This window comes from Rhinolophus hipposideros, assembly GCF_964194185.1.
Source record: "Rhinolophus hipposideros genome assembly, chromosome: 3".
NCBI classification, from domain to species: domain Eukaryota; kingdom Metazoa; phylum Chordata; class Mammalia; order Chiroptera; family Rhinolophidae; genus Rhinolophus; species Rhinolophus hipposideros.
This window is the reverse complement of record NC_138049.1, coordinates 104,967,118-104,990,977: the sequence shown is the minus strand read 5'-3', so window position 1 is coordinate 104,990,977 and position 23,860 is coordinate 104,967,118. Positions and strand designations below refer to the sequence as shown.

The 23,860-nt window shown below is 52.5% G+C and overlaps 2 protein-coding genes across 2 annotated transcripts in view; one reads left to right on the top strand and one right to left on the bottom strand.

Annotated features, from left to right (window-relative positions):
* The window catches only part of ITPR3 (inositol 1,4,5-trisphosphate receptor type 3), a 38,457-nt gene extending 34,970 nt beyond the window's left edge, over window positions 1-3,487 (top strand). The window contains exons 54-56 of the mRNA XM_081045256.1: window positions 510-670; window positions 1,875-2,036; window positions 2,653-3,487. Of these exons, the coding sequence (XP_080901382.1) occupies window positions 510-670; window positions 1,875-2,036; window positions 2,653-2,721 (392 nt within the window). The 3' untranslated portion in view covers window positions 2,722-3,487. The remainder of the gene's footprint in view (window positions 1-509; window positions 671-1,874; window positions 2,037-2,652) is intronic.
* A 979-nt stretch (window positions 3,488-4,466) lies between these two features.
* UQCC2 (ubiquinol-cytochrome c reductase complex assembly factor 2) lies at window positions 4,467-19,053 on the bottom strand. The gene is made up of 4 exons (XM_081045255.1): window positions 18,882-19,053; window positions 8,217-8,291; window positions 7,324-7,393; window positions 4,467-4,649 (listed from the first exon to the last, which is right to left on the bottom strand). The coding sequence occupies exons 1-4, from the start codon at window positions 19,017-19,019 to the stop codon at window positions 4,522-4,524; spliced, it is 411 nt and encodes a 136-aa protein (XP_080901381.1). The 5' UTR covers window positions 19,020-19,053; the 3' UTR covers window positions 4,467-4,521.
* Between the last annotated feature and the right edge of the window lie 4,807 nt (window positions 19,054-23,860).

Below are 23,860 nucleotides of genomic sequence, written 5' to 3'. Positions count from 1 at the left end.
TGCCTAAAGTTGGAGTAATGAGGGAGCTCCAGGAAACGGCCTCAGAAACCATTCCTTTAAATGCTCTTAACTTACAGAGGAAACTGAAGGCCAGTCAGTAGCCTCGAGCCTCTGGTCTCAGTCCAGGGCTTCATTCCCATCCCTGGTATGAAGTGCTGGTCCCCTCACCAGCCACCACAAGCTAAGGAACAGGGGTTACCTCTAGGACAAATCCTTTATCCCGCTCTCTTCCTGCTTCCCCGGGTTCGAGGAACTCAGCTGTCTGCTCTCCTTGACCTTAGCCGCCATTGTGGAGGGCTGCAGCGGTGGCAGGGCGGGATCTCCATGGCAAAGTGGCTGGTGCTCTAAATAGAAGTGACATAAATAGCCCGGAGCAGGCTGTGGCCTGTGTTCATCAGACCTTTCAGCCTGAGAACAGACATCCCTCTGCATCAAGAGGTGGTGTCTGCTGCCCCGGGGGCCCCGCAGGGACTCTTGGAGGCTGACAGTTTCACCCTCTGCGTCCTCAGGTCTGGAGAGGGACAAGTTTGATAACAAGACGGTGTCATTTGAGGAGCATATCAAGTTCGAGCACAACATGTGGAACTACCTGTACTTCATCGTGTTGGTCCGCGTGAAAAACAAGACGGACTACACGGGGCCCGAGAGCTACGTGGCCCAGATGATCAAGGTGTGGGCCCTGGGAGGGGCGGCCGCGGCTGCCTGCACTGACCGGGAGGCCTGGGGCTGGGCAGGACAGCTGTGGACACTTGTTGAAAGGCCAGCGGGGAGCAGAGGAGCAGCTGGAGCAGCTGGAGCCAGTCCTCGGCGATGCGGGAGCCCAGCCAGCTGTCTGCTGCAGAGGGTCCTGCGTGGGCTCTGCTGTCAGGAAAAAGCCCACGGCAAACCCATCAGCCCCAAAGCATGGGTGTGGCACCCCCGGGCCGTGGGTACGATGCTGAGGTGGCATGGGAGCAGGGCAGCGGACCATTCCGAGGGAGCCTCTGCAAGCTCGGCGAGAGGAAGGGCAGTTTCCCCAAACCTGGACGGTCCCAGGTCGAGAGGGAACATGGAAAAACTTTCAGACTTCAGAGGAGTCAGACAGACTTAATCTGTCCAATTTCTATAGTAATGAAGGGAGTGAAGACAGTGAATAGAAAAAGGTCTTGTAGCGGCGTGTTGGGTAAAGGCAGCCCATCAGCCCCATCAGATGTAGTGCGTCTTCAAATTGCTGCACAGCAGATAAACTACAGGCTGAACAGAAAGGCCTATTTACTGGGGAAAAGGAGTTCTGTTTGTTTTTTCAGTCTGTAATTTGAACTGCTCTTTGAGTCCAGGTTTATCATTTGGTCTGAGAATTCACAGCTTGACACAAGGAACCAGAAAACTGCTTGGTGCCCCCTGCCGCTCCTCCTGTCCTGGGAAATGTGGCTTTGCCTCTCAGACACTTCTGCTGGCCGCGTCCTCCGCAGGCCTCCCCCGCTCCCCCAACGTGCCATCTGTCTGTCTTCCTGGGGTGTGGGGTACGGGCGCGTGTGTTAGGGCAGGGTGGGGAGGAAGGAAGGAAGGAGGTTCAGGGCCTGGGTGCAGAGGCCTTCCCTCCACCTCTCAAGGGGTGTTGTGAGCGTAAACAGATGGTGCCGATAGTGGTGAGACTCAGGCCGTCTAACGGAAGTCAGCCTGTCAGCGTGCGGCCCTCACGCCCACAGAGGTTGGCTGCCAGCTCACTCTGGCCCCGGGGAGGACCCGGTCAGGTCAGACTTTCCCGTGACACAGCCCTGGGGAGTACTTTTGTTAAGGGTGTGGCAGCAGGCTCCCCGTACGTGACTGCTCTTGTCCACGAGGCCTTCCTGGGCCAGGCCCACGCTTGCTCACCCACTGGTGATCTCTTTCAGAATAAGAACCTGGACTGGTTCCCCCGGATGAGGGCCATGTCTCTGGTGAGCAATGAAGGGGAGGGGGAGCAGAATGAGATCCGGATTCTTCAGGACAAGCTCAACTCCACCATGAAGCTGGTGTCCCACCTCACTGCCCAGCTCAACGAACTCAAGGAGCAGGTGTGCACCCCAGCCCTGTCCTGGTACCACCCTCGGGGGCCCACACTGGGCAGCCTCAGACTGTCACAGCACAGCCCGCCACCGGGGTGGGGGTAGGTGCTGGGCCTTCATGTCCCCCCTTTCTTCCTGGCCTGTCCTTGGCTTTGGGGTGGAAGACAGACCCAAAACACATTCTCCCCTCTGCGGAGAGTTAGACTGGGGTGGCAGGCCCCATCCCTGAGCCCCTGAAAGACATGGCCAAGCGGAACGTTGGGGCAGGTGTGAGGGCCCCCCCGCTCTCAGCGGCTGCTAGAAAGTCCCTCCGAGGGGTTCACTGGTGGTAGGGGGAAGTCAGGGCGTCCTTCACTTCTCAAGATGCCCTCGTGCCTGGAGCGTCCTCTCCATGGGGCAGTGACAGCGAGGTCAGGCAGCCCCTCTGTTAAGTGGGGTTTCCCCACTGCACCACATCGGGGGTTGTGACGCTAATTGAGGACGAGGGTTTGGGGCTGACGTCCTCGCTGCACCCTGAGGGCCTTGGCCTGCCACTGACGTTGAACGGCAGCTGGGTCCACGGTGGGAGGGTGGGCCTGTGGAGAGGGCACCAGGTGGCCTGAGCTGTTGGCATGTTTAACCCTAGATGACAGAGCAGCGGAAACGCAGGCAACGCCTGGGCTTCGTGGACGTCCAGAGCTGCATGAGCCGCTGAGAGCCACGGAGGCCCCACTGAAGACCCAGACGGGGATATTTGTCCCTGGAGAGCTGTGAGGGGGACACTGCACCGCCCCTCAGGTCGGGTGGCTCCCAGCCCACCAGCCCCCAGCTCCTAATCTGCCAGACACCCCCAGGCCAAACCCAGGATCTGACTGGCATGGAGGGGAAGCCCTTAAGACTCAGAAAGTCACTGGGACTCAATTTACCTTAATGCCTGAGAGGAAGGTAAGTCCTCTTAAAGGACTATTGCTTTGTCCCTGAAATCAGTAACTGACATTCCTTTTCTTCCTCCTCGTGGGTGATTAGGAGTGGGGTCATCTCTTTATCAAGCACTACATTTTGGTTGCTGCCGCCTTGGGGGCGGTGCGGTAACACTGTTGCTCGTGATTCTAGGGCTGTTACTTAACTTATTCACAGGCCGTGCCCAGCCCTGCCCACGGCTGCACAGCCCCCGTGCCGTGCCGTGCACACTGCAGTGCCGTGCACAGTGCACACCTGTCTGTCCGGGCCGCCCCTCATGCAGCCCCAGGTGGACTGGTGACCCAAGGATGGAGAGCCTTGCTCATGGGACCTGCGTCTTCTGGGCCTCCTGGGGAAGAGGCACAGCCCCAGGGTACAGGGCTGCGGTGTGTTAGAGTGGCTGGTTTTTGACTGCTTGTGTTTTTTTCCTTTTGGTGTAATGTTTTACAAATCCTTTGGCCTGAGAACTAATATGTTAATTGCCTTAAATAAATTAATAGAAATATAGTCCATTAGAAAGGACTGCTGTTTCCTGTCCCCTCAGGACTGGGGGCGGTTTGTGGCATGCTGGCAGAGGACAAAACACAAGCCCTCGTCTTGGCTGGACCGCACCTCGGGCTTTTGGAAGATGCTCTGAGTGACACCGTCTCACAGCGATTCCTCACTAGGGCTCTGCACAGACTACTTACTGGTTTGCAGCATAACTGGTTTCTGTCATAGTCCCATGTTTTTATTGTATGCATTCCAAAGCATACTGAGGAGGCCAGGGACAAATGAGATGAAGAACCCACTTCCGCTTCTTCCTAATGAGGGGAGAACTGCTGTCGGCCTCTGCCCCACCCCTGCACAGCTCGGGTTTTAACTGAAGAAAGCTCAAGTACAAAATGCGAAGCTCTACTAGTAAGAGCGAAGGTTCCATGGAGTTATAGATGACCCTGTATGTGTCCCAAGCCAGGGGCCCTGTCCTGTGGCCTCCAGAGAGCCGTCCAGAGCACTGAAGCCACCACAACCCAAGGCCTGTCTGTAGCTCCATTCTGTCCCTTAAACTAACTTGGAACACAGGTTTTCTGCAAGGTGAGGGGCAGAGGGCCAAGCTCTGTCCTTCTGAGTCAGTAGAAATGAGGGCTAAGCAGGCTTCTCATCTCTGCTGTACCCCCTCCTGCTGCTGTTTGTGACAGGATGCCTTCTTCGATTATTCGCTGCTATTTTTGGCTGTCTCCCAGAAGCTCCTCTGAAAGGGAGCAGGGAGTCTTGCCAGAAGCCAGCCAGACCCCCGCTGACAGGTGGGGCTCCTGTGGCTGCACAGGAAGCACCTTGTCCAGGGGCCCTGTCACCTTCCCTTCTCAGGCCCCCACGGACCTCATGTTTCCCCTCCGGGAGACTTCCCTTCCAAGTGGCGGGCAGGGCGGATGCTCGATGGCATCCCTTCTGAGGCTGAAGCTTTCTTTAGAGCAACAAGGGTTTCCTTTCTGTGGAGGCTGGATGAGATTCCCGAGGAGGCCAGGGAGAAATCAGGGCAGCTTTATTTATGATGACAACATACAAGCCTCCAGGCTTAGGTACGCGGGCGCGATAAGGACTGAGCCAAGGCCTTATGCTTCTCCTCGGGACTCCCAGGGGCAAACTTCTCCTGCAGTTTCTTCCACATGCCTTTATTCATATCCTTAAACTCTTCCAGGGTGTCTGCAAAAGAGCAAGACAAAAAAAGACTGAAGTCTCAAATCTGATTATGTACATTGGCCCCACAGGGCTTTTGCATATGAGCATGCCTTGCTTTTAACACGAATGTTCCTGAAAAAGGGAAGTGCAGACGCCGCTTCTGAAAAGCCAATCAGATAGGTAATAGAAAACTAACTGCTAGCGTGCCAGCACCGAGCGCTTGCACACCAGGCCCTGCTAAGCACGAGGCACCCTTACACCGGCCAGCATCGAAGCAGGCCCCCAACGCCCCGCGCCACTGAGTGGGCAAAGAAACGGCACTGGGGTCAGCAACCCACAGGCCCAGTGCTCTCTCTCCAGACGGCCCTGCCACACACACACCTCACTGTCCACGTTTCAGGTGGGAAACTGAGCCAGAGGGCGGTTAAGTGACTTGCTCAGGTTGCACAGCTACAAAGTGGCAGAGCTGGGATTTGGACCCAGGTGGTGTGGGTGGGTCCACTGCATGCTGGGAGCTGAGCGGACCGGGAAGGGAGACGGCCCTGAGCCAGATTCTCACCGTTTCTCCACTGGGTCCTACAAACAATACCTCAGCCTCAGGTTCCTCATCTGTAAAGTGGAGATAAAAATACCTTTCTCAAAAGTTGTGAGGATTAAAGGAAATAATGGAGGTGACTTGCCTGGCACCTGGCCAGCACCCAAGAAAAAAGGTGACTATCTTCATAGCTATGAAGACAGCAGGGAGCTGGTAGAAGGCAGTGGGGCCCTTGTTTCAGCGTGTGCGCACGCGCACGCACGCACACATGGCCCCAAAGGAAGCAAAGCTGGGTTTCTCAGTCTCGGCACTCGGCACTCTTAACATGTTGGACCAGGTCATTGTCTGTTGTGGGGCTGACCTGCACGTCGGGTGTTTAGCAGCGTCTTGGCCCCTGCCCACTAGATGTCAGTAGCAGACCCCCACCCCCACCCTGCTCGCAGCTGTGACAAACTAAAATGTCTCCAGACACTGTCACATGTCCCCTGGGGGGCAAAATTGCCCGCGGTTGAGAACCACTGGTCTAAAGTCCAGGACTAAAGTGCAATGATACCTAATTTTACCTGTATATTAAATTGAGATATTCACATAATGTCTATATTTCATAGCCTGGACTTTTACCTGTTAACTTCTAGAGAAAAGGAATAGCTTTTCTGAACGAAAGGGTGACTCACATTACTTGTTACCACAGTCAGTGGGCTCGCCTAAATTAGTGGGCTTGACTAAAGGAGGACACCCCCTGTACCTCAGCTGTGAGCCCAGCATCCCCCCCTGGGACTTTTCCAGAAGCCCAGGGCCCCGTGTGGGGCACCCAGCGGGATGCTGAGGGATCCCTGCCCACTTACAAGCCATAAGATCTCCTTTCGAGTCTCCCATGACCCCAGGCCCAGGTTGAGGCCACTTGCCAGGCCTCAAATGCTTTCACTACATACACTGCAAGGTGTCTTCTTGGCCTGTGAGGAAACATTTGGTAAACTTATTCCACAGTCACAACAAACATATGAGGCTTGCTGTGAAGACAAAGTATCCGCCAGTTTCCTGGAGCTGAACTCCCAACCGGAACAAATGGCAGCACAGGCTAATGGTGGGGAGTCTGGACGTCTCCTCCGCTGGGGCCTGTTCTGCCCCCTCACAGAGGCTTCCCTAAGGGTGAACAGAGGCCAGAGGCTGGGCCTCCAGAACTTACTTCCATTCTAATTTCAAGTTCAAACATTGCTCAAACTCGCCAGGGCCTCACAATGACACCTTGCATCAATGCTGGTAACTACATGGGCCCAGGGACATGGGAATAAATTTATATGCTTTTGAAAATTGCCAATAAAGTGGTCCTGCCTGGCCAAAATATCTTTACCCCAGTTTTCCAGAGAGAACTGTAATAAAAATAGGATCAGACTCAATGGATACAATAGCAGGTAACACCACCAGGTTTTAATCTGCTCAGAAGGTAAGTTTTCTGGAAGGCCAAATCCCCAAAACTCAGTTGCTGAAGGCTGCTCTAGAGTACCAGAAGGTGAATGTTTCAGGGCCATGCCCTCCCGGAAAAGGTTAGCCTATTTTTGTATATGATATCCTTGGCAATAAAAATAGCAATTTTTCCAGAACCTGCCGCCACCCCCCACCTGCCCCTTCAGTGACAATGGAGACGGGGAAGTAAGGAGGGGACAGCTAGGCAGGGTATTTCCTTTTTTGTTAATCGGTCTATCAGTGACTCCGAAACATACCTAGTTAAACCCATATCTAACCCACAGACCATGTCCCCTGGGTCAGATAACTCTTAGGCGGATATCCCCATACATGTTTATTGAATGCCTTTTTGTTTTAATTAAAACCCTCATTGTTTATAAAGCCCCCTTAGGACCATAAAAATTATTTTCCTTCCATCCCGACTCAACTACTTCCATTTGGCAAATACGTATTCCCCTGTTCCCTGTTGCCCAGCCTTGAATTTAAAAGCTCTAACGATGGATTTTCTTTTTTAAATAATGCCTTTGACCTCCTTATTTTATGGCCAAAGTATGGGCCCTTGTAGCTTCAAAATTTGCTCTGGGCTATTCCACAAGACTTTCCATCAAGCAAAACTGTCTTACTAGACAATTCCCCTGGCCACTCAAACTCCAAGAATCATTTACAAACCAGTCAGAAGGGGCAGCTGTGCGTGCATACCTGTGGACAGGATCAGCTTGTACTCTTCCACGGACAGGCCACTGAAACTCGTGTCTCTGGGGCGAGGATACTGGTCACACAGGGCAGAGGAAGAGAGAAAGCGGGCAGAGGGTTAGTTCTGCAGCACAACCTGAGACCTGCTATCTGGACCCGCACACTTCACTGGGCCATGGATGGCCCGAGGCCGGAGGCCTGGCAAGAAGAGCAGCGCCACCTAGAGGTCACAGACTTGGCCTGAAAGAACCGCTGTCCTCTGGTGCAGCGGCTCCAACTTGGAACTCGCACGTGAATCCTCAGGAAATGCAGGCTGTGATTCAGGAGGATGGGTGGGGCCCACGGTTCTCATTTCTAACCAGCTCCCAGGCGATTCCCCGGCTGCAGCTCTCGGACCACTCTCGGAGTTGTGAGGATTTAGGAGAAATACTTTTCCATGTTGGCTGGACATTTGGCCACATATGTTTGGGGAGTTTACTGAACACATTTTTCAAGTCTGGGGAAAACCACACTCAACGGAATTTGACAGTAATCATGAAAGCACCAAGGAAAATCCCAGTTTTGTCTGAACAGGACTTTCCCAATCACCCCATCTTTATCACCAGAGTGTGGGGAAATGCCGGTTCCATCAGAGTGGAGAGGAAAATGGGGGAAAGACCCAACAGTTGTCATATACACCCAGAAGCACATGCTGGCATATAAAATACAGGGATTTCATTCAAAACAAAAATAGCTTTTATTTAAGTGGCCTAAAAGCCTCTACCAGGTGCCCTGAAATTACTGGTTACATTTGAAAGTAGCAAATCCGCAATTCTTTACAAAACATTGTGTAATCAGATTTTTACTTGTTCTTACTGGTCCTCTCCAGTCAGAGGGCTACAAAAGACTGGCCCACTCACCTTGTGTTTGTAATAGTTTGAATGGAGTCGTGCTAAGCTCTGGTACATCTGATCACAGGCCTCAGGCTCTGCAATCTGAAAGACAAAGAACCCCCAAGGAAGTGAGGAACAAGCTCTGCTCCCACAGCAGGTCGATACCCCCGGGAAGGACCCCTTAAATGAGGCATTCACAGGCAGCAGGCCTGCAGTTTAGCACCAGCTTCCCTGCTCTGCGGGAAGCAAACCTGGCTTACAGCTCCCGCTGTTATTATAGAAATCACCTTTTGGAAGTTATGGCTCCACCTCATCAACTCAACCTGCAGTAAAACTCAACCAACTGAAACATTGAGCCTCTGTGACCTGTGAACCTGCTACCAGCTGTGGTGGGAGCCACCACAATAGAAATGTAACACCGGAGGGCGTTTATCTCATAAAGGGAGGGCGAGGGGCGGTCAGAGGAGGGGGAGCCCCCACGTGCTCAAGTGGCCAGTGTATGGTGGAAGCGAGCCTAAGCTGGGATCTGAAAGCTGCACAGGAGCTGGGAGCAGAAGGGGTTGTGGAGAAGGCCTCTCCTGGTGGAGGAGATGGCGTGAGCAAGGCAGAGGAGGCAGGAATGCCACCTGGTTTCAGACCATCTGGCTGAGGGCCTGAATATGCAGGTAAAGGAACCTGGGCTGGAGGGGGGAAAAAGAGCTTTTTGAGTTAAACCTTCAATATGAAATGTACTAAATAAAGATTCATGGGGCCGGCCCGGTGGCTCAGCTGTGCTCCTAACGCTGAGGTCACCAGTTCGATTCCCACATGGGCCCGTGAGCTGCGCCATCTACAGCTAAGATTGTGAACAACCGCTCTCCCTGGAGCTGGGCTGCAGCCACCGGCTGGGGGAGCGCAAGGCTCTTAACCCCAGCGTGGGCCAGGGAGCTGTGTCCTACACAACTAGGCTGAGAAACAACGGCTGGAACCAGAGTGGGGCGGGGGGGGGGGGGGGGAGGCAAAAGAAGGGGAAAAAATTCTTTTATGAAAAGCAAAAAAACCCCCAAAAAACCCTGAGCTTTCATCTGAGGTAAGTGGGGAGCTGTTAAAATCTGCAAGGAAAGAAACATGAAGCAAGTAGCATATTAAGCTGAGATAGATGAATTGAGGCGCACCAAGAGGGAGAGTCCAGTTAGGTCCTGCCAGAAAGGACAAGGCCCCAACACTGAGGCCTTGTGAACAGGAAGGGGAAAATAAAGAAATCCTCTGGGTATGGAGACAGCGGTGCTCCTGCTGGAAATTCCAGGACATGGGGGCAATGTGCAGGTGAGAGGTGGTTCTTTACCTTCTTATCTCTTTTTAGTTTCCCTTCCTTCTGCCCTGGCTATTATTATCTACAGATCCTTACGTTATTCAGCCAAGAATTCTACAACCTCCCCAGAACAAAACTTTCTCTTTTATGTTTTTCCCCAGAATTCAAATGGATTTTTCCAACTTAAGTCCTTTCGCGAAGAAGGCAGAGCATAAAAAAATCAGTAGTTAAGCGGTTTAATAAGGCAGCCCTGCTTCTGCTTCTATGTGCGTGTCAAATGAGGTCCCCACTTTACAGCAAACAAAAAAGGATGATCCATTCCTTTAGTTCTACTCGATCCATCCTTGGGTTCAGGCCACTCATCAGGAGAATGGCCAGAGACAGGAGTGTGGGCTGAGGAGGCAGCCAGCGTTCGACCAAAGGCATTATCTGAATGGATTAGGGCTAAGGGCTGAAAAGAAAGCAAGGGTGGAAAAATGTGAGATTATGACTGAGTCCTGACTCGTGGCCGGATAGCGTTTCCAGGGACAGCCCAGCTGGGACAGACTTCTCAGGAGTCACCTGGGAAGAGCCCTTTGAACATCGTGTCTTCAATAGGGCACGCACAGCCAAGAGCTCACACAGCAGACAGGAACAGAAGGTACAAGTCACAAGAGGAAAGCGAGAGTAACACCCACACGGTTTTAAAGAATATTATGCCGACTAACAAAAGATAATTGTACATTTCGTCTCTTGCTTACTCTCTTTGGACCTGTAGAGATGTGTTCGCTTACAAATGTAAAGGCCATGCACTGAGTATGAGCAGGTCTCCATGGCTGTGGAGTCAAATGCTTGGGTTTCAATCTTGGCACCATCCCCTTTCTGGGATGATGGGTAAATCACTCAATCTCCCCCACCCCCAACTCTTAAAACAAATTGCCACATTTGCTTTATCATTCTGTATATCTACATAAACATATTTTTCTTCTGATCCATTTGAGAGTAAGTTGAAACATAATGCTCCCTCACTCCTTAATATTTCAATGTTTCCTAAGAACAAGAACATTCTCTTACATAACCACAGTTCAGTGATCAAATTCAGGACATTTCACATGGATACAACACTTTTATCCAGTCCACTGTCTATATTCCAATTCTGTCAACTGTCTCAGTAATAATCTTTACAGGAATAAAACCCTTCCGGCCCAGAATCACCCACTGCATTTATCTGCTGCGTATCTTTCTTCTTTCAGCTGGAACAGTTCCTTGGCCTCTGTCTTTTAAGCACTTGACATTTTTGAAGTACACTGGCCAACGTAACGTTTCTTTTAACAGAAAAGATAGTAACAGTCCCTATTTCTGAGGACAGGGTGAGGGTAAATGAGGTAATGTCTGGACTGCTCTGAATTCGGGACCTGGAACAGGGATGAGTGTGATTAGTTTCGGTCACTATCAGTAGTAGTAAACAGTGGATAAACACAGGCCTCTACCTCGCAACTCCAACGGGAAAGACAGAAGAGTTCAGGACGACCCGGGTGATGCTGACGAAGGATGCTGTGGGCACACGGGGGCCCCTGGTGCTGCCAGGCCAGCCAGGGCACACCTGCCAGAGGGTCTCGGTGGAGACGAGTGGGAGTTACCAGAAGTGGGGCTCTCTGGGCACAGGCTCGGTTGAAGCACATGTCCAGGGAGTGGCAGTTAGGACACCACCAGTGGCTCACTGTTGCCGTGTGATTCCTGGGTGTGGCTAGAGATGGAAGTGATGAAGGGACAGGAAAATCGCTGACACTTCCTTCTGGCCCTGACCCTGAGCGCTCTCAGCAGCCACCCAGCACTCCATGGTCAGCTCAGCTGGGCGCCAACACCGACCCTTGGGCTCTGCCAAGTCCTTCACCTGATGATTGCTCTTCTGGGTCGTCCCCTCCTACCACCACGTGGCCACCTTCCGACAAACTCTCCTCCCGGCGCCCCTCCCTGGGCTCCTCCCACTGCTGTTGGACCACCAGGACAGCGTCTCCTGGTCTAACCCACATTCTGACCAGGCCCTTGCCCTCAGAAACTTTGTCAACACGAGTTCCCCTCCTGCTTCTCTAACATCTCTCACGGTGAGAATTTGCCAGAAAGCTGCTCAGCTGCCTCCTACTGCACCCTCAGTGGGGTAAGCAGGGTGTCGTCTTCCCCCATCCTTTCCCATCTCTGACAGAGCAGGGAGAGGACGAGGTCACCCTTGCAGAGCAAGCCTCCCATGGGGGCAAAGAGCAGAAGGCCTGAGTGAAAAAAAACAGAGTGACCCTCTGTGTTCCCTCAACTTCTTAAAATTCCTTCAGAAATGGAGACACTTGCTAGATACTTCACATAATGCCTGGAGCTCAATTAATAATCCAGGAAAGAAGCAAAACCCGGAAATACCTACAAATAACCAATCACCAAAAATGAACTTGTCACCCAACTTCCCATTTGAGGTTAGCAAGTGTCTCTCCGAGGCTGCAAATGGCGCCGTGGAGGTAATGAGAGTCCCGGTACGCCGACTGCTGGCTAAGTGGTTACTGCTTAAGTTGAGACGGTGGTGGTGGTGGGGGGGGGCATGCTGCTGCTGGGCTCCTGGCCACCCCCTGACAAACTCAGCAATTAAACAAGTCTTGTTTGCGCCTTAAAAGGACAGCAATAGAAATCCTTGCCTAATTCCTAAAGCCTCGCCACATACCTACATCCTACACTTGATTCACAGATGCTGGCTGGCACAAACATTCCTGAATTTTGAAGTATACAGCTTTCCTGATGACACGTACTGCGCACTTTTATACGTATTCTTACACACAAGCTTGAAATTACCTAATTTTGCATCCACACCTAATGAGACCTCAGACATTTGGGGACTAATAGCAGTGCTGGGTTTGAAACAGGCCGTGGTGGGACATGATGAAAAATTCAGCTCTGCTCCCTAAATGTGAGTAAAATAGATGTTCAACTGAGAAAATGCCCTTCGTGGCTCTATTTTTGCTCCGTGTGCATGTTCCCCGCTCAGCCGTCAGTAAATTTCTCTTTACCATATTAAACTTTTATGCATACAAATCTACGTCAGTGCCGCAGGCACTGGTTTCGATTCTCAAAATTGAATTTTCGGTGGTGACAGCAATTGGTACAGCAGCCCCTATTTTTGTCATACAAAGGGACGGATAAGCAGTTTTGGGAAAGGGTGCCACAAATTGCTTTGCTAATTAAGGCAGAGCTGGATTCAGTCCAGGAGGATCCATGAGAAAAGGTTTGCATGACTCGGTAATGAACTTCGGAAATGAGTTCAGTCTGCTCTGGGAGCCTACTGCCTTCAGTTCAATTGAAACTGTATTTCTTGAGCACCTACTATGTACGGCGCTCTGCCAGGCGGCTGTGGAAGGGCATAAGGCCCAGCTGCAACGCTGGGGAAGCTGGCGACACTGAAGAGACATGACACACAGGAAATAAAACTCAAACATGGCCCCGGGCGGCGTGTCACTGAGTGCCCGCCTTACAGATGAGAGAAGGGAGCTGGTCGCCAGGCCTGGCTAATCAGACAGGCGTGGCGGGGATGGTCTGGAGTTTCACGGCAGTGGCCGGTCACAGAATGAGAGTCAACCAGAGTCCCTCACTGCGGAGGGGTGCAGACTTCCGAGCTGGACTGGGCATGGGAGGAACGGGGATCAGAGGAGTGACTGGGGGGGGCATGAAAAGGCAGGGGGCAAGGACGGTTCACGTAGGCAGGGTCTTGAGCCAGGGAGTGCTTCAAGGGCCTGGGAAGCCAGCACATGCTTGGCGAGCTCTGTGTCTGCAGGGAGGACGGCGGCATCCAGTGTGCTAGGTTCTCAAAGGTCAAGAACGGCTTATGTGACCGAGGCAATGAGAAGACACGTTGCTGAGGCTGGGGTGTGGTGACAGACGGAACACAGGTGGGGACCAAGGACCAGAGGACACTGACGGCCTCACAAAGCTGCCTGCCAGCTGTCCTGGAGGCAACAGGCAGACCCAAAGGTCTCTGAGCAAAGTGGAGACTCACTGAAAGAGTTCGAGAATTTCTCTCTCTAGGAGGCGCACCTACATCTTTAAACATGCACAGAAAAGTGCCAGCCCTTGGTCTAGAACACTCCATACCTCACTCTAACTCCAGTCGGAACCAGGAGAGAAAAGAGATGGGCAAAGATTCTCCTCACAACTCCAGGGGTTCAATGTTATAGCTAAAAATAGCAGAGCCTGTCCTCGGGCCATTCTCAACACATGACTTCTGGGGGCCCACATATCGGGGGGAGCAACTCTGACATGGGGTCGCCACTGCCAGCTCCCTGCCACACTGAGAAATGCCTAAGACCAGGCCTCTCCTGGATGACAGAAAACAGGATTATATAAAACCTCTGAATTCTCCTCTGAGAAGTTGGAAATATCATTTACATTACTGCAAACCCAAGACAAAGTTCAGCAATTTCCAATGGGGCCGATATTATTTAAACATGTATCGAATACAAGAGCTCATCGGTGGGTGAGCCCCTTCCTGGGGCGACATTTCCAGGCTGTTCCTCAGAGCTGTGCCCATGTTACATAAGTGGGTGCTGGTATGCAGTTAGGGGGATCTTTTGGGAAGCTGTTTGTGTACCTAATGAGCTGGTTAGAAGGATTTGCTCCTTTCCCTGTACTTAAGTCAACAATGACAGTGGTTTTGTCACCTTCCCCCATATTGTGATTCTTTTAGTAAGCTCTCGGTGAGGCAGGGAACACGTATTCTCTTAAGGAAACTCTATTCAAAGGGGGCAAAACCCATAAACATTAACATTAAAAAACTGCACAATGGGACAGAGGGGGTAAGTGGTGTTAAGTGTGTTTCTGCTCCCACCATCCCCTCCCTCTTGGTGGGTTCAGGGTGGACCGTGAGACTCCCCAAAGGGCAATCTGAAGTGGAATTAAAAGAGGCAGTGGTTTTTGTACTCTGGTTTCGCATCTGAAGGATGAACTTGCTTTCTAGTGAGTCTGGCTTTTCTGCATGGGTGTCTCACTCGAGGACCACCTTTCTTCCCATCCGCACCGGGGAAGAGAAGCTGGGCCAAAGAAAAGCAGGTGGGTAAACATAGGGAGGTGGTTTAATTCTTTGCCCAAACTGTCCATGGTCCAAAAAGGTTTGAGCAGGGAATGAAGGGAAGGCAGTGGCTTGAAGTTCATGAACAAGAGGCCTTTCTAACAAGAAGTAACGCAGGCAGAATGGCAGCTGAGGAAAGATCAGGCCAGGACAGCGGGTCTGTTTCTCCTCCCAGGGGACCCTGAGTAAGCTATTTTATCTTTCTGCTTTTGTTTCCTCGTCTGTAAAATGGGAATAGTGATGGCACCTTCACTCAGCTGCATGACGGATTAAAGTCAATGAGAGCAAGCAGGCAAGTGTGTCAAGCCTGGGTTCAAATGTAGGAGGCCATGAGGCTGTTCCTCCACAGGAACAAGAAGGCAGAGCGGCAGCCCCTCCAGTCCCGGCATAACCAAGGCGGAGCTCTAACTAATCAGCTGACTGGGTCTGCGCCTGCTGCCGCTGCCAGCTTAATGAAGCGACTACCAGAACCACCTTTTTCTCAAGGTCGTTATAAATGAGCTGGCAGTGTCAATGGGAGCGACAGAGCTGTTCTCAGTTTCGGCAAGGGGCTGCTCCCTCAAAGATTTCCTACGGCTGGGGTGTCCTCAGGTGACATCAGGATGAGATCATGACAGTGGTCCTGAATAAAGGCCTGCTGCCACCATGATGCACAGGGCCACTCCACCAGAGATGCACTGCGGCCATGACGCAAATCTGTGTGGGTCTTCTCCTGAGCAGAACCATCTCCCCAGGTGACGACAAAGGATGACAACTCCAAAAGAGAAAGCTCTGCCCTCCTCTTCTGGCTCCTCTTACACTTACAGTCACGGAGGTGAATGTCACACTCTTTTACCTCCCCAGGAATCAAGCCGCTGTGGGCCTCTCTGCTGGGGGCTTGCACCATGTGCATTTCATTCGTCAGTCATGTGTCCGCCACACCGTAAGCTGCCTGGTGGTAAAGGCCAGCCAGATGACGTCCCTCTTCTGCAGTTTCTGCAGGTCCCCCACCCCCCGTCCATAGTCAGCTCTCCAATTAATTCTCACCACTCAGAACACACAAATAGTCCCTTCTCACTCGTTACTACTACTCTCCATCTAGTTCTGCTACATTTGTAACTATATTCAAATGATATCTGTCTCATGAACCATAACCAATCATTTATTTACCTATATACTCAGACATTTACTGAATGTCTTTTCTATGCCAAGAACTGTTATTTTAGACACTGGGGGAAGAAAGATAAAAATGGCACCATGTCTATTCTCAGGAAGCTCACACTAAAAATATGTAGGGAGCAGAGCCCTAGGAAGCCTATGGGCTTGGCAGAGTTGGGACTACACATGATTCCTGCCTTTAAGATCTTTATGCTTTGGGCCAGTGAGGACTCCCGTAAGAGGGGTGAGGACCCTCAGTGCAGTGTGACCCTCCACTCTCCCCTAAGCGCTGAGGCAGACACTCCATCCATGCCCACCACCCACTCAGCGATCAGTTTCATTGATGTCACTTGGTATGTTCTTGCTCCAGTAGGTGGGCTGGCTTGGCTCTGTATTGGGCTAAGTTGCAAAAAAACGCAAGTTCTTCCTTTGACAAAGCAAATTTTGCAAGAGTGATTTTTCTCAGGCTGTGCGTATAGATCACATTTCCTATCTCTGACATCTTGCCTGAGCCCCAGGTTAAAATATCCCACTGCCTACTTGACATTTCACTTGGAAGTAAGTCAACTTGGCATCTCACGTTTAACATGTCGAACACCAAACTCGGTATTTTGTCCACACCTCACCTGTTCCTTATGTAGTATTTCCCATCTCAGTACGTGGCACCACCTTCTACCCAGCTGCTCAGGCCAAAAAAATCTAAGTGTTATCCTTGCTTCTTCTTTCTCTTTACCCAAATCCAATATATCAGCAAGTCCTGTTGATGTACGAGGTGTGATCAAACAATATGGTGAATGTTTCAATTGAAAATAAAATTATAACAGTAAGACACATTGCCATTAATCCTCCTCGCTTTGAACACACTGATCCCATGTTCTTGCCACTGTCGGAAGCAGTTCTGGAAGTCCTCTTTCATGAGTGTCTTTAGTTGTGCTGTCATGGCTGCCTCGATGTCCTGAATTATTGTGACTTTGGGGAAGAGCCAGAAGTTGCATGGTGCCAGATCCGGTGAATAAGGTGGATGAGGACACACTGTAATGTTTTTGACAGAAATTGCTGTACCAGAAGTGATGTGTGACCCAGAGCGTTGTCATGATGGAGGATGATTTAGGGCACACTTTAAAACACACCTTCTCTCAACCGTAGCTCACACCCAACTGACTGCACTGAACAAGTTGAAACTTGTCACACATTGTTACTAAGGTTCCACACGCCGCTTCCCATAGTGAAGATCCCTGCCTTTCCATTGGATGGCACTTGGCGTACTTTGTGATCACAATGGAAAGACTCTGTGTCACATGTTGCTTCTGGTACAGCAATTTCTGTCAAATGAAAACATTACGGTGTGTCCTCATCCACCATATTCACTGGATCTGGCACCGTGCGACTTCTAGCTCTTCCCCAAAGTCAAAATGAGCATGAAAGGTAAACGTTATGAATTGATTCAGGACATCGAAGCAGCCACAATAGCATTAACTAAAGACACTCACAGAAGAGGACTTCCAGAACTGCTTCAGAAAGTGGCAAGAATGATGGGATAAATGTGTTCGAAGTGAGAGGGAGTATTTTGAGGGGGATTCATGGCACTGTGTCTTTTACTGTAATAATTTTGTAAAATTTAAACATTCACCGTATTGTTTGATCACACCTCGTACCCTTCACAGTACAACCCAAATCTAGCCACTTCTATCTTCTGTGCTGCCACCCTCACCCAAGCCTGCACCATTTCTTGCCTGGGCTACCTTGGCAGCCTTTTCTCCAGTCTCCTTGTTTTATTCTTGTTCCGTATAATCCACTCACCGCATAGAACCAGAGAAATCTTTTTAAAAAAAAGTAAATTAGGTCGTATCAGTCCCGACTAAACCTTCCCAACGGCTTCTCACTGGCACACGATAAAATCCAACTCCTAGCCAGCGCCTAGAAGACCCTACGGGGCCTGGCTCCTGGCCTCCTCTGCCCTCACCTCTGAGCAAACGCCATTCCGTCCACCGGCCTCCATCCAGCTTTCTTCGTCCTCCCACGTGCCCACGTGCTTCCTGCCGCAGGACGCCGGCACTGCCTGGAATGCCCTTCCCACGGAGCGCACACTGTGGGCCCTCCTTCCCGTAGGTGTCGTCCCTGTGGCCCCCTCAGTGTGGCCTTGACTCTCAGGACGAGCACCACGCGGCCCTACTTTGTAAGCGTCACAGCTGACGCTTTACCCCCGTGGACGGAGGTCCGCACTGCGGGTCCACTTACACACATTTCCCCCCGGTAAGTACGTACAGTCCGTAAATGTATTTTCTCCTCCTCGATTGTCTCAACAACAGGTGCTTTCCCTAGCTTACTTATTGTAAGAACACAGTATGTATTTCCTGTAACGACAAAACATGTGACTGGACTGTTACGTGACCAGTTAGGCTTCCAGTCAACAGGAGTCCAGTTTCTGGGGAGTCAGAGGTTACACGTGGACTTCTGAGCGCTGGGGGAGGGGGGGGGGTCCCGCCGCGCTCCCCCCACCCTGGTGTCCGGGCCGGCCGTCCTCGCGCGGGGCGTCTCACGCGGGGCGCCTCCCGCGCGTCTCCACCAGGACGCACACTTAACCTCACCCCGCTCACGGCTGCGTTCCCAGCGCCTCGCAGTCCCTGGCCCGCGGCGCGAGCTCAGCGAACGTGTTCTACAAACGACCGCGTGGCCGCGCTGCCGCCAGGCGGGGGGGACACGCAGGGCGCCCGCCCACGCGGGGCACGAGGGCCGCGGCGGCTCACGGGCTTCCCGGGCCGCACGGAGCGCCAATGCCCCGCGGGAGCCGGGCTCGGCGGACACGCTGCGAGGCCACGGCGTCGTGTCAGGGGGCGGCGAGCCTACGCTGTCAGCACCCACGGCTGGCACCGCGGATCGGCGGACAGCTTTAAGAACACGGAGGCCAGGCCTCCTTTAACGAGGCCGAGCGCCAGGCCACCTACATGCCTGGAACGCTTCCCCGGTCATGCCAAGAGCGCGGAGCAGAGCGCCGAGCACACGGCGGCGGCGTCGCGCCCCGCGGTCCCCGGGGAACGGCGTCCGCGCACGTGCGGCCAGCGAGGACCGGCGCGCGCATGCTCACGCCTCGCCGCCCGCCCGCGCGCGGGCCCCGCCCCTGCGTCGTCCTGTCCTCCCCTCTCCCCAACCACCTCCCCTCCGACGGCGGAACCCACAGTCCAGTCACCTGGGTGTTCTCTCCCTCCCGAAAGGCCTGTGCTACCCGCTGCCGCAGGTAAGCGCCCAAGTCCCGGCCCCGTTTGGTCTCGTCCACCGGCCATTCCTCACAGAGCTTAAGAAAACGCCGATAGCGGCTGGCCGCCATCTTGGGCCCCGCTTGTCCCGCCCCTGGGGGAGGAGTCTGCCCGACCTCTGGCGCTTGCGCACCAAGGCTCACAGGCTTCCCGAGCCTGAGGGGCGGGAGGAGCAGTGAGCATGCGCGATTTCGCGCCGGCTCCGCGGCTCTCCGGGCCGGGGCGCTGCTGGTCTGTTTCTGTGAGCACAGCTGCTCCCTCCTCCTGGACACGACCCGGGAACTAGGGGCACGTCCGACGTGGAGAACCCCAGGGACAGCTTTGCGTCTCTTTTCTAATGACTGCACAAGCTCCAGGCTTAAAAACGCTTCTCGGGGAACTCGCCTAATTTGCATGAGCGAGTATATTTGCATGTAAAGACAGGTTATTCGATGGAGATGTTTGGCCCGAACCACGTGGCCTGCGCACCCTCCTGCGCGTTCTCTCCTCGCAGCCCCAGCACCTGTCACCACCGCGCGGCACTCTGCCACAGCTCCTGTTGAATGCGCAGCTCTGGTCCTTTCTGCACAGCCCCTAGCCGGTGACTGTCCCTGAGCGCCCGCTCCTCCCGGGAGGGCAGAGCTGCCGGCTGGAGCGTCAGCTGCGAAAGGAAAGGACGGTTCCGCGCGGAAAGCTGTGTGTTACCAAGCCGCCGCCTCCACGCCGCCAGCTGCGTCAGCACGGGGAATGTCCCGAGTTTTCTTTTCAAAAGGAAAAAGGTTTTCCGTAAGAAAGCCGCAGGCCCGCTTTGCGTCTCTACTGCCCTGAACCTAGCAGGACGGCCTCGTGCGGACCGCACTTGGCTTCCCCCAAACCTCTTCCTTCTCTCCCCTCCGATTTTGTCGAGGGGAGTCCCGGGAGTCCCGGGGACCCTTCCGTGAGTAGGGGGAGCGAATACACAACCAAAACACAAAGTTAAAAGTGACGGGAGTTTAAATTGAAGTGTTAGAGAATGCTAGGGAGTTTGGAGAAAAACAGTCCTTCTAACTCTTCGGGGTCGCAGGGGGGGAAAACTCGGGAATGGCACCTGGAGGAGACGACGTGTGGGCTGGGCCTGAACGGTCCTTCGGGTCTGGTACGCGGGACTGGAAGGACACGGGGCTTCCAGAGCCGGGCCCAGCGCAGGACCGGGGGGACAGGAAGACGGAGCGGTCTCGTCTGAGGAGGCATCAATGGGTAATTTTAACAAGGGACAGCTCTGAGCGTTGTTGTGAAGGCGTTAGGAGGGAAGAGCTAGTGAATGAGAGCCCCGGGGACTCCGCGTGTGCGGTGCCCACTTGAAGTGAGTTTGGGGGTTGCCCAGCTGAAGTAAGGAGAGTTCAGGAGGAATGCAAACTGCACTCAAGGGCACCCCACCACGTTCCAGCCCAACAAAGCCTCCCTGCTCAATCTTCACCATCAGCTGTGTTTACAGCCACATGGTTTTGATGGCTGCCCCACGGCCCAAAGGGCCAGGGTTGTATCTACTTACTGTCAAGCTCCAGGGACCTAGGGCTGTGCTGGGTGCGCTGAGAGGCCTTCATTCCGCCTGAGGCCCCGCCACAGCTGTGGCTTTGAAGAGCAGCTGGCTGTTCTTGGAGGCAGGGACTGAGGTCCCTGTTTCTCCGGCAACAAGAAGAGTAACGTTAGGGGGCAGCGGATGCTTTTCACCCCACTTGAGGCACAAGTGCAATGAGAAGTTGAGAAGAAGGCCAGGGAAACCCAAATGCCTCGGTCTAAGGCTCTCCCTTCCCCAGCCTCTTCTTCTGGGTCAGGCTGCGATTGTCCCCTACTTCCGCTGCCCTGCCCACCTCCCTTCCCCCACTGCAGGCGTGGTTTTATCTTGGTGGCTCAGTAGTGGAGCTTTGGAGTCTGATAGACCTGGGTTGACATGTGGGCTTGCTCATTCATTCATTCATTCATACATCTAGGACTGATCTGTATAATTTGCAGGTGCCTTGTGCAAAATGAAAATGTGAAGCTCCTTGTTAAAAAAGTAAGCATTTCAGGACAGTAACAGCAGAGTATTAAACCAAACGTGGGGCCCTTCAGAGCTCAGGGCCCTGTGTGACTGCACAGGTCACATACCCATGAAGCCAGCCCTGAAGTCCTTCCACGTGGTGGACAAGTCAGATGAGGGTCCCGATCCCCTGGGTTTTACATTTAAGTGGCGGGAGGTAGATAACCAAGCCAACACACAATAACAATAATAGTAGTGCTTTATATGTATGAAGTCATTTATTAAATGAACAGGGTAATTTCAGATGTGATAAGTGCCAGGGAGAGATCAAGTCCGGGTGCTAGGTGCACCGAGGCTGGGGTGGGAGTGGGATCTGGGTGGTCTGCGGGGGCTTGTGTTTGAGAGACACCTGAGTCACCCAAGGGGCAAGAGCGGCTTCCAGGTAGAGGGGCAGCAAAGGCAAAGGTCTTTGGAGCAGCCAGCCTTGCGTAGGTATTTAATTGCTCCAATCTCAGTTCTTCATCTTAAAATGGGAATTACAGTGATAAATTAACGCTTGCTGAGTATTTGCTGTGCCAGGCACTGTTGTAAATGCCTTGAGCATATTGACTCAGTCCTCACAATGGGTCTTTAGGATAAGTACCACTATGATTCCCATTTTACAGATGTGGAAACTGAGGTACAGAGAGGATAAGGACTTGCCAAGGTCTCCAGCTGCTAAGTGGCAGAGCCTGGACTTGAACCCCAGCTGACTGGCTTCAGAGTCCATGCTCTTGCCCACTTGATGCCTCTTCCAGCCTCCTTGCAGCGTTATGGTTGTGAACTGTGTGCTGGTTTTATGTTTGTGTACACATTATAGTTTCCTAAGGGGCTCTAGGATCCTCTCTGGCCTTGTTTTACCTGGCCCCCCACCCCCCACACCCCCAAGCCTGTGAGTGGTTGGAGCCAGAGTCTGGGCTCCTGGCTTGTCAATCACCCAGCCATTCTGGGCACATTAACAGGCATTACCTGGAATGTAACTGGGGCAGTGGCAGCCCCTTAGGGAGTTGATGACCATTTTAACACTCACCTGCCAGCTGTCACTCTGAATGCGGGCCCTCCTGGCTCCTTGAAAGCCCCCATCAGGGCCTCACCTTCCAAGCCATTTGAAATGGGTATTTGGGCTTTATGGAGCCCTGCTCTCTGTTTATAGAATCTTCATAGAAATGAGGCACCATCAGGGGGAGGAAAGAGGAGGGAGGGAACGCTGCTTCAGTTTTTCAAGTTATAATGATCCCAGTAATTGAGACACCAAATTGCACATTTAAATCACTTGAAAGTAAAAATATCGTTTTGTAATGCTAGTGTTAGTAATGTAAACATTAGAAAGGAATTAAGTACTTAGCTGTATTGTAGGGCACGATTGCCTGATTTTTCTTTCAAATTATTCAACAGGAGGAAATGATTGGCTGCAACACCCAAATCTGTTACCATGAAAAGTGGGTCTGGACTTGCGTCAGAGTCGTCAGTCATTTAATGCCCCCAAGTAAAGGTAGCAGGAAGGGTCACACTTGGCAGTAGATTCCTGTCTTATTCTGGAGGTGAGCTTTTTTCAAGACACACAGGTGTTTGAGGTGTTCTGGGATAGGCCCATAGGGGTTCTGAAGTGCACCTTAATATCTCCAGAGCCCCTCAGCTCTGTTGAGACACCTTGTCATCTGCCCCCAAAATCTGTCTCCCTCCCTTCACTCTGCTCCCTGGTCCGTGTCACCTCAGGGGGGCCTTCCGTGGTCCCTGTCCCCCCGCTAAAGTAGCAGCCCCATTACTTTTGGTCCCCTTTTGCCTCAAACTCATCACTGTTTGACAACGGGTCTTGGTGCATGGTGGTCTCTCACTAAATGAATCTGAAGAGAACAGATGATATTAGAATATAGAATCAGGTCTTCTCGCCCACTTGTCCCCACCCCCAGCCCGGCCCGGTAAGATGCTCATCTGGGGGCGGGGGGGCCGAGAGGGAAGGTGAAAGGCAAATCAGGAGCAGGCACATTGCTGCATTTTGTTCTTGGATTAGCGGTCAAACTTCCTGGCCCGTTTCAGGGCAGCTTAGTAACGAGGCAGAAGCTCTGAGCACTGAGTAATGACTACGACCCAACCTGGCTGCACGGCAGCCTGGCTGGCTGGCACTCAACTTGGTATTGTCCCAGAGCTTCCCCTCCCTTCTCCCCCATCTAATTCTTGGCACCCATGCCTTCATTTTAGTTCTTTCCCTCATCTTCTGTTTTATGCTTTTGGCCACAGAGGATGCAGATTTAAATCAAAAGTCAGAAGTTTAGATCATTTTGAAGAGCTGCGGATGAGTGGTCTTGCTTGGCCATTTGTTTTATTAGATGCTTCCTGCCCTTTCCAGCATGGTCTAAAAGGCTCCATGCAGCTGGGAAGAGTGATGGGGCTGCCAGGGTGCTGCTCAGAGGCCCAGGCTTCCTGATGACAGTGCAATATGGAGACGCTATAATAACATTCTGCTCTTAAGCTTTCTCTTCAGTCGCACAGGGGCTACCAGAGGGACAGAGGTGGGGCTGAGTGACTGTCGCCCAGGCTGCCCTTGACCCTCCCCCCAGTGGGGAGGTCAGGAGCAGGTTGCTCTTTCATATCACCTGTCTTGAGGACCGAGTTAGAGTTCCTGTGGGACAGATAAGGAAACTGAGGTAGGGGAGAGGCAAAGCAAATCTCCCCGCACTCAGTGTACAAGGACATAGGTAGGGGAAGGATCTGGAGCAGAATCCGCAGCTCTGGCACTGCCAGGCCCCTGCTGTCTTCTCATGGCCCCACTTGCTCTTTATGTCTCTGTTTCTCCCTTCTTAAGTCAGACCTCAATTTAACATGAGGATTACGGAGAAAACGGTTATAGTAGAGGCTGGGTTCTCATTAAACCCATTTCCTCTTCCTAGGCTCACA

Coding starts and splice junctions, on each gene's coding strand:
- UQCC2 (XM_081045255.1), bottom strand. CDS start 19,019: ATGGCGGCCAGCCGCTATCGGCGTTTTCTTAAGCTCTGTGAGGAATGG. Junction 8,292..18,881: donor GGGAGGGAGAGAACACCCAG/GTGACTGGACTG, acceptor TTTGTCTTTCAG/ATTGCAGAGCCTGAGGCCTG. Junction 7,394..8,216: donor CAAACTATTACAAACACAAG/GTGAGTGGGCCA, acceptor CTGTGTGACCAG/TATCCTCGCCCCAGAGACAC.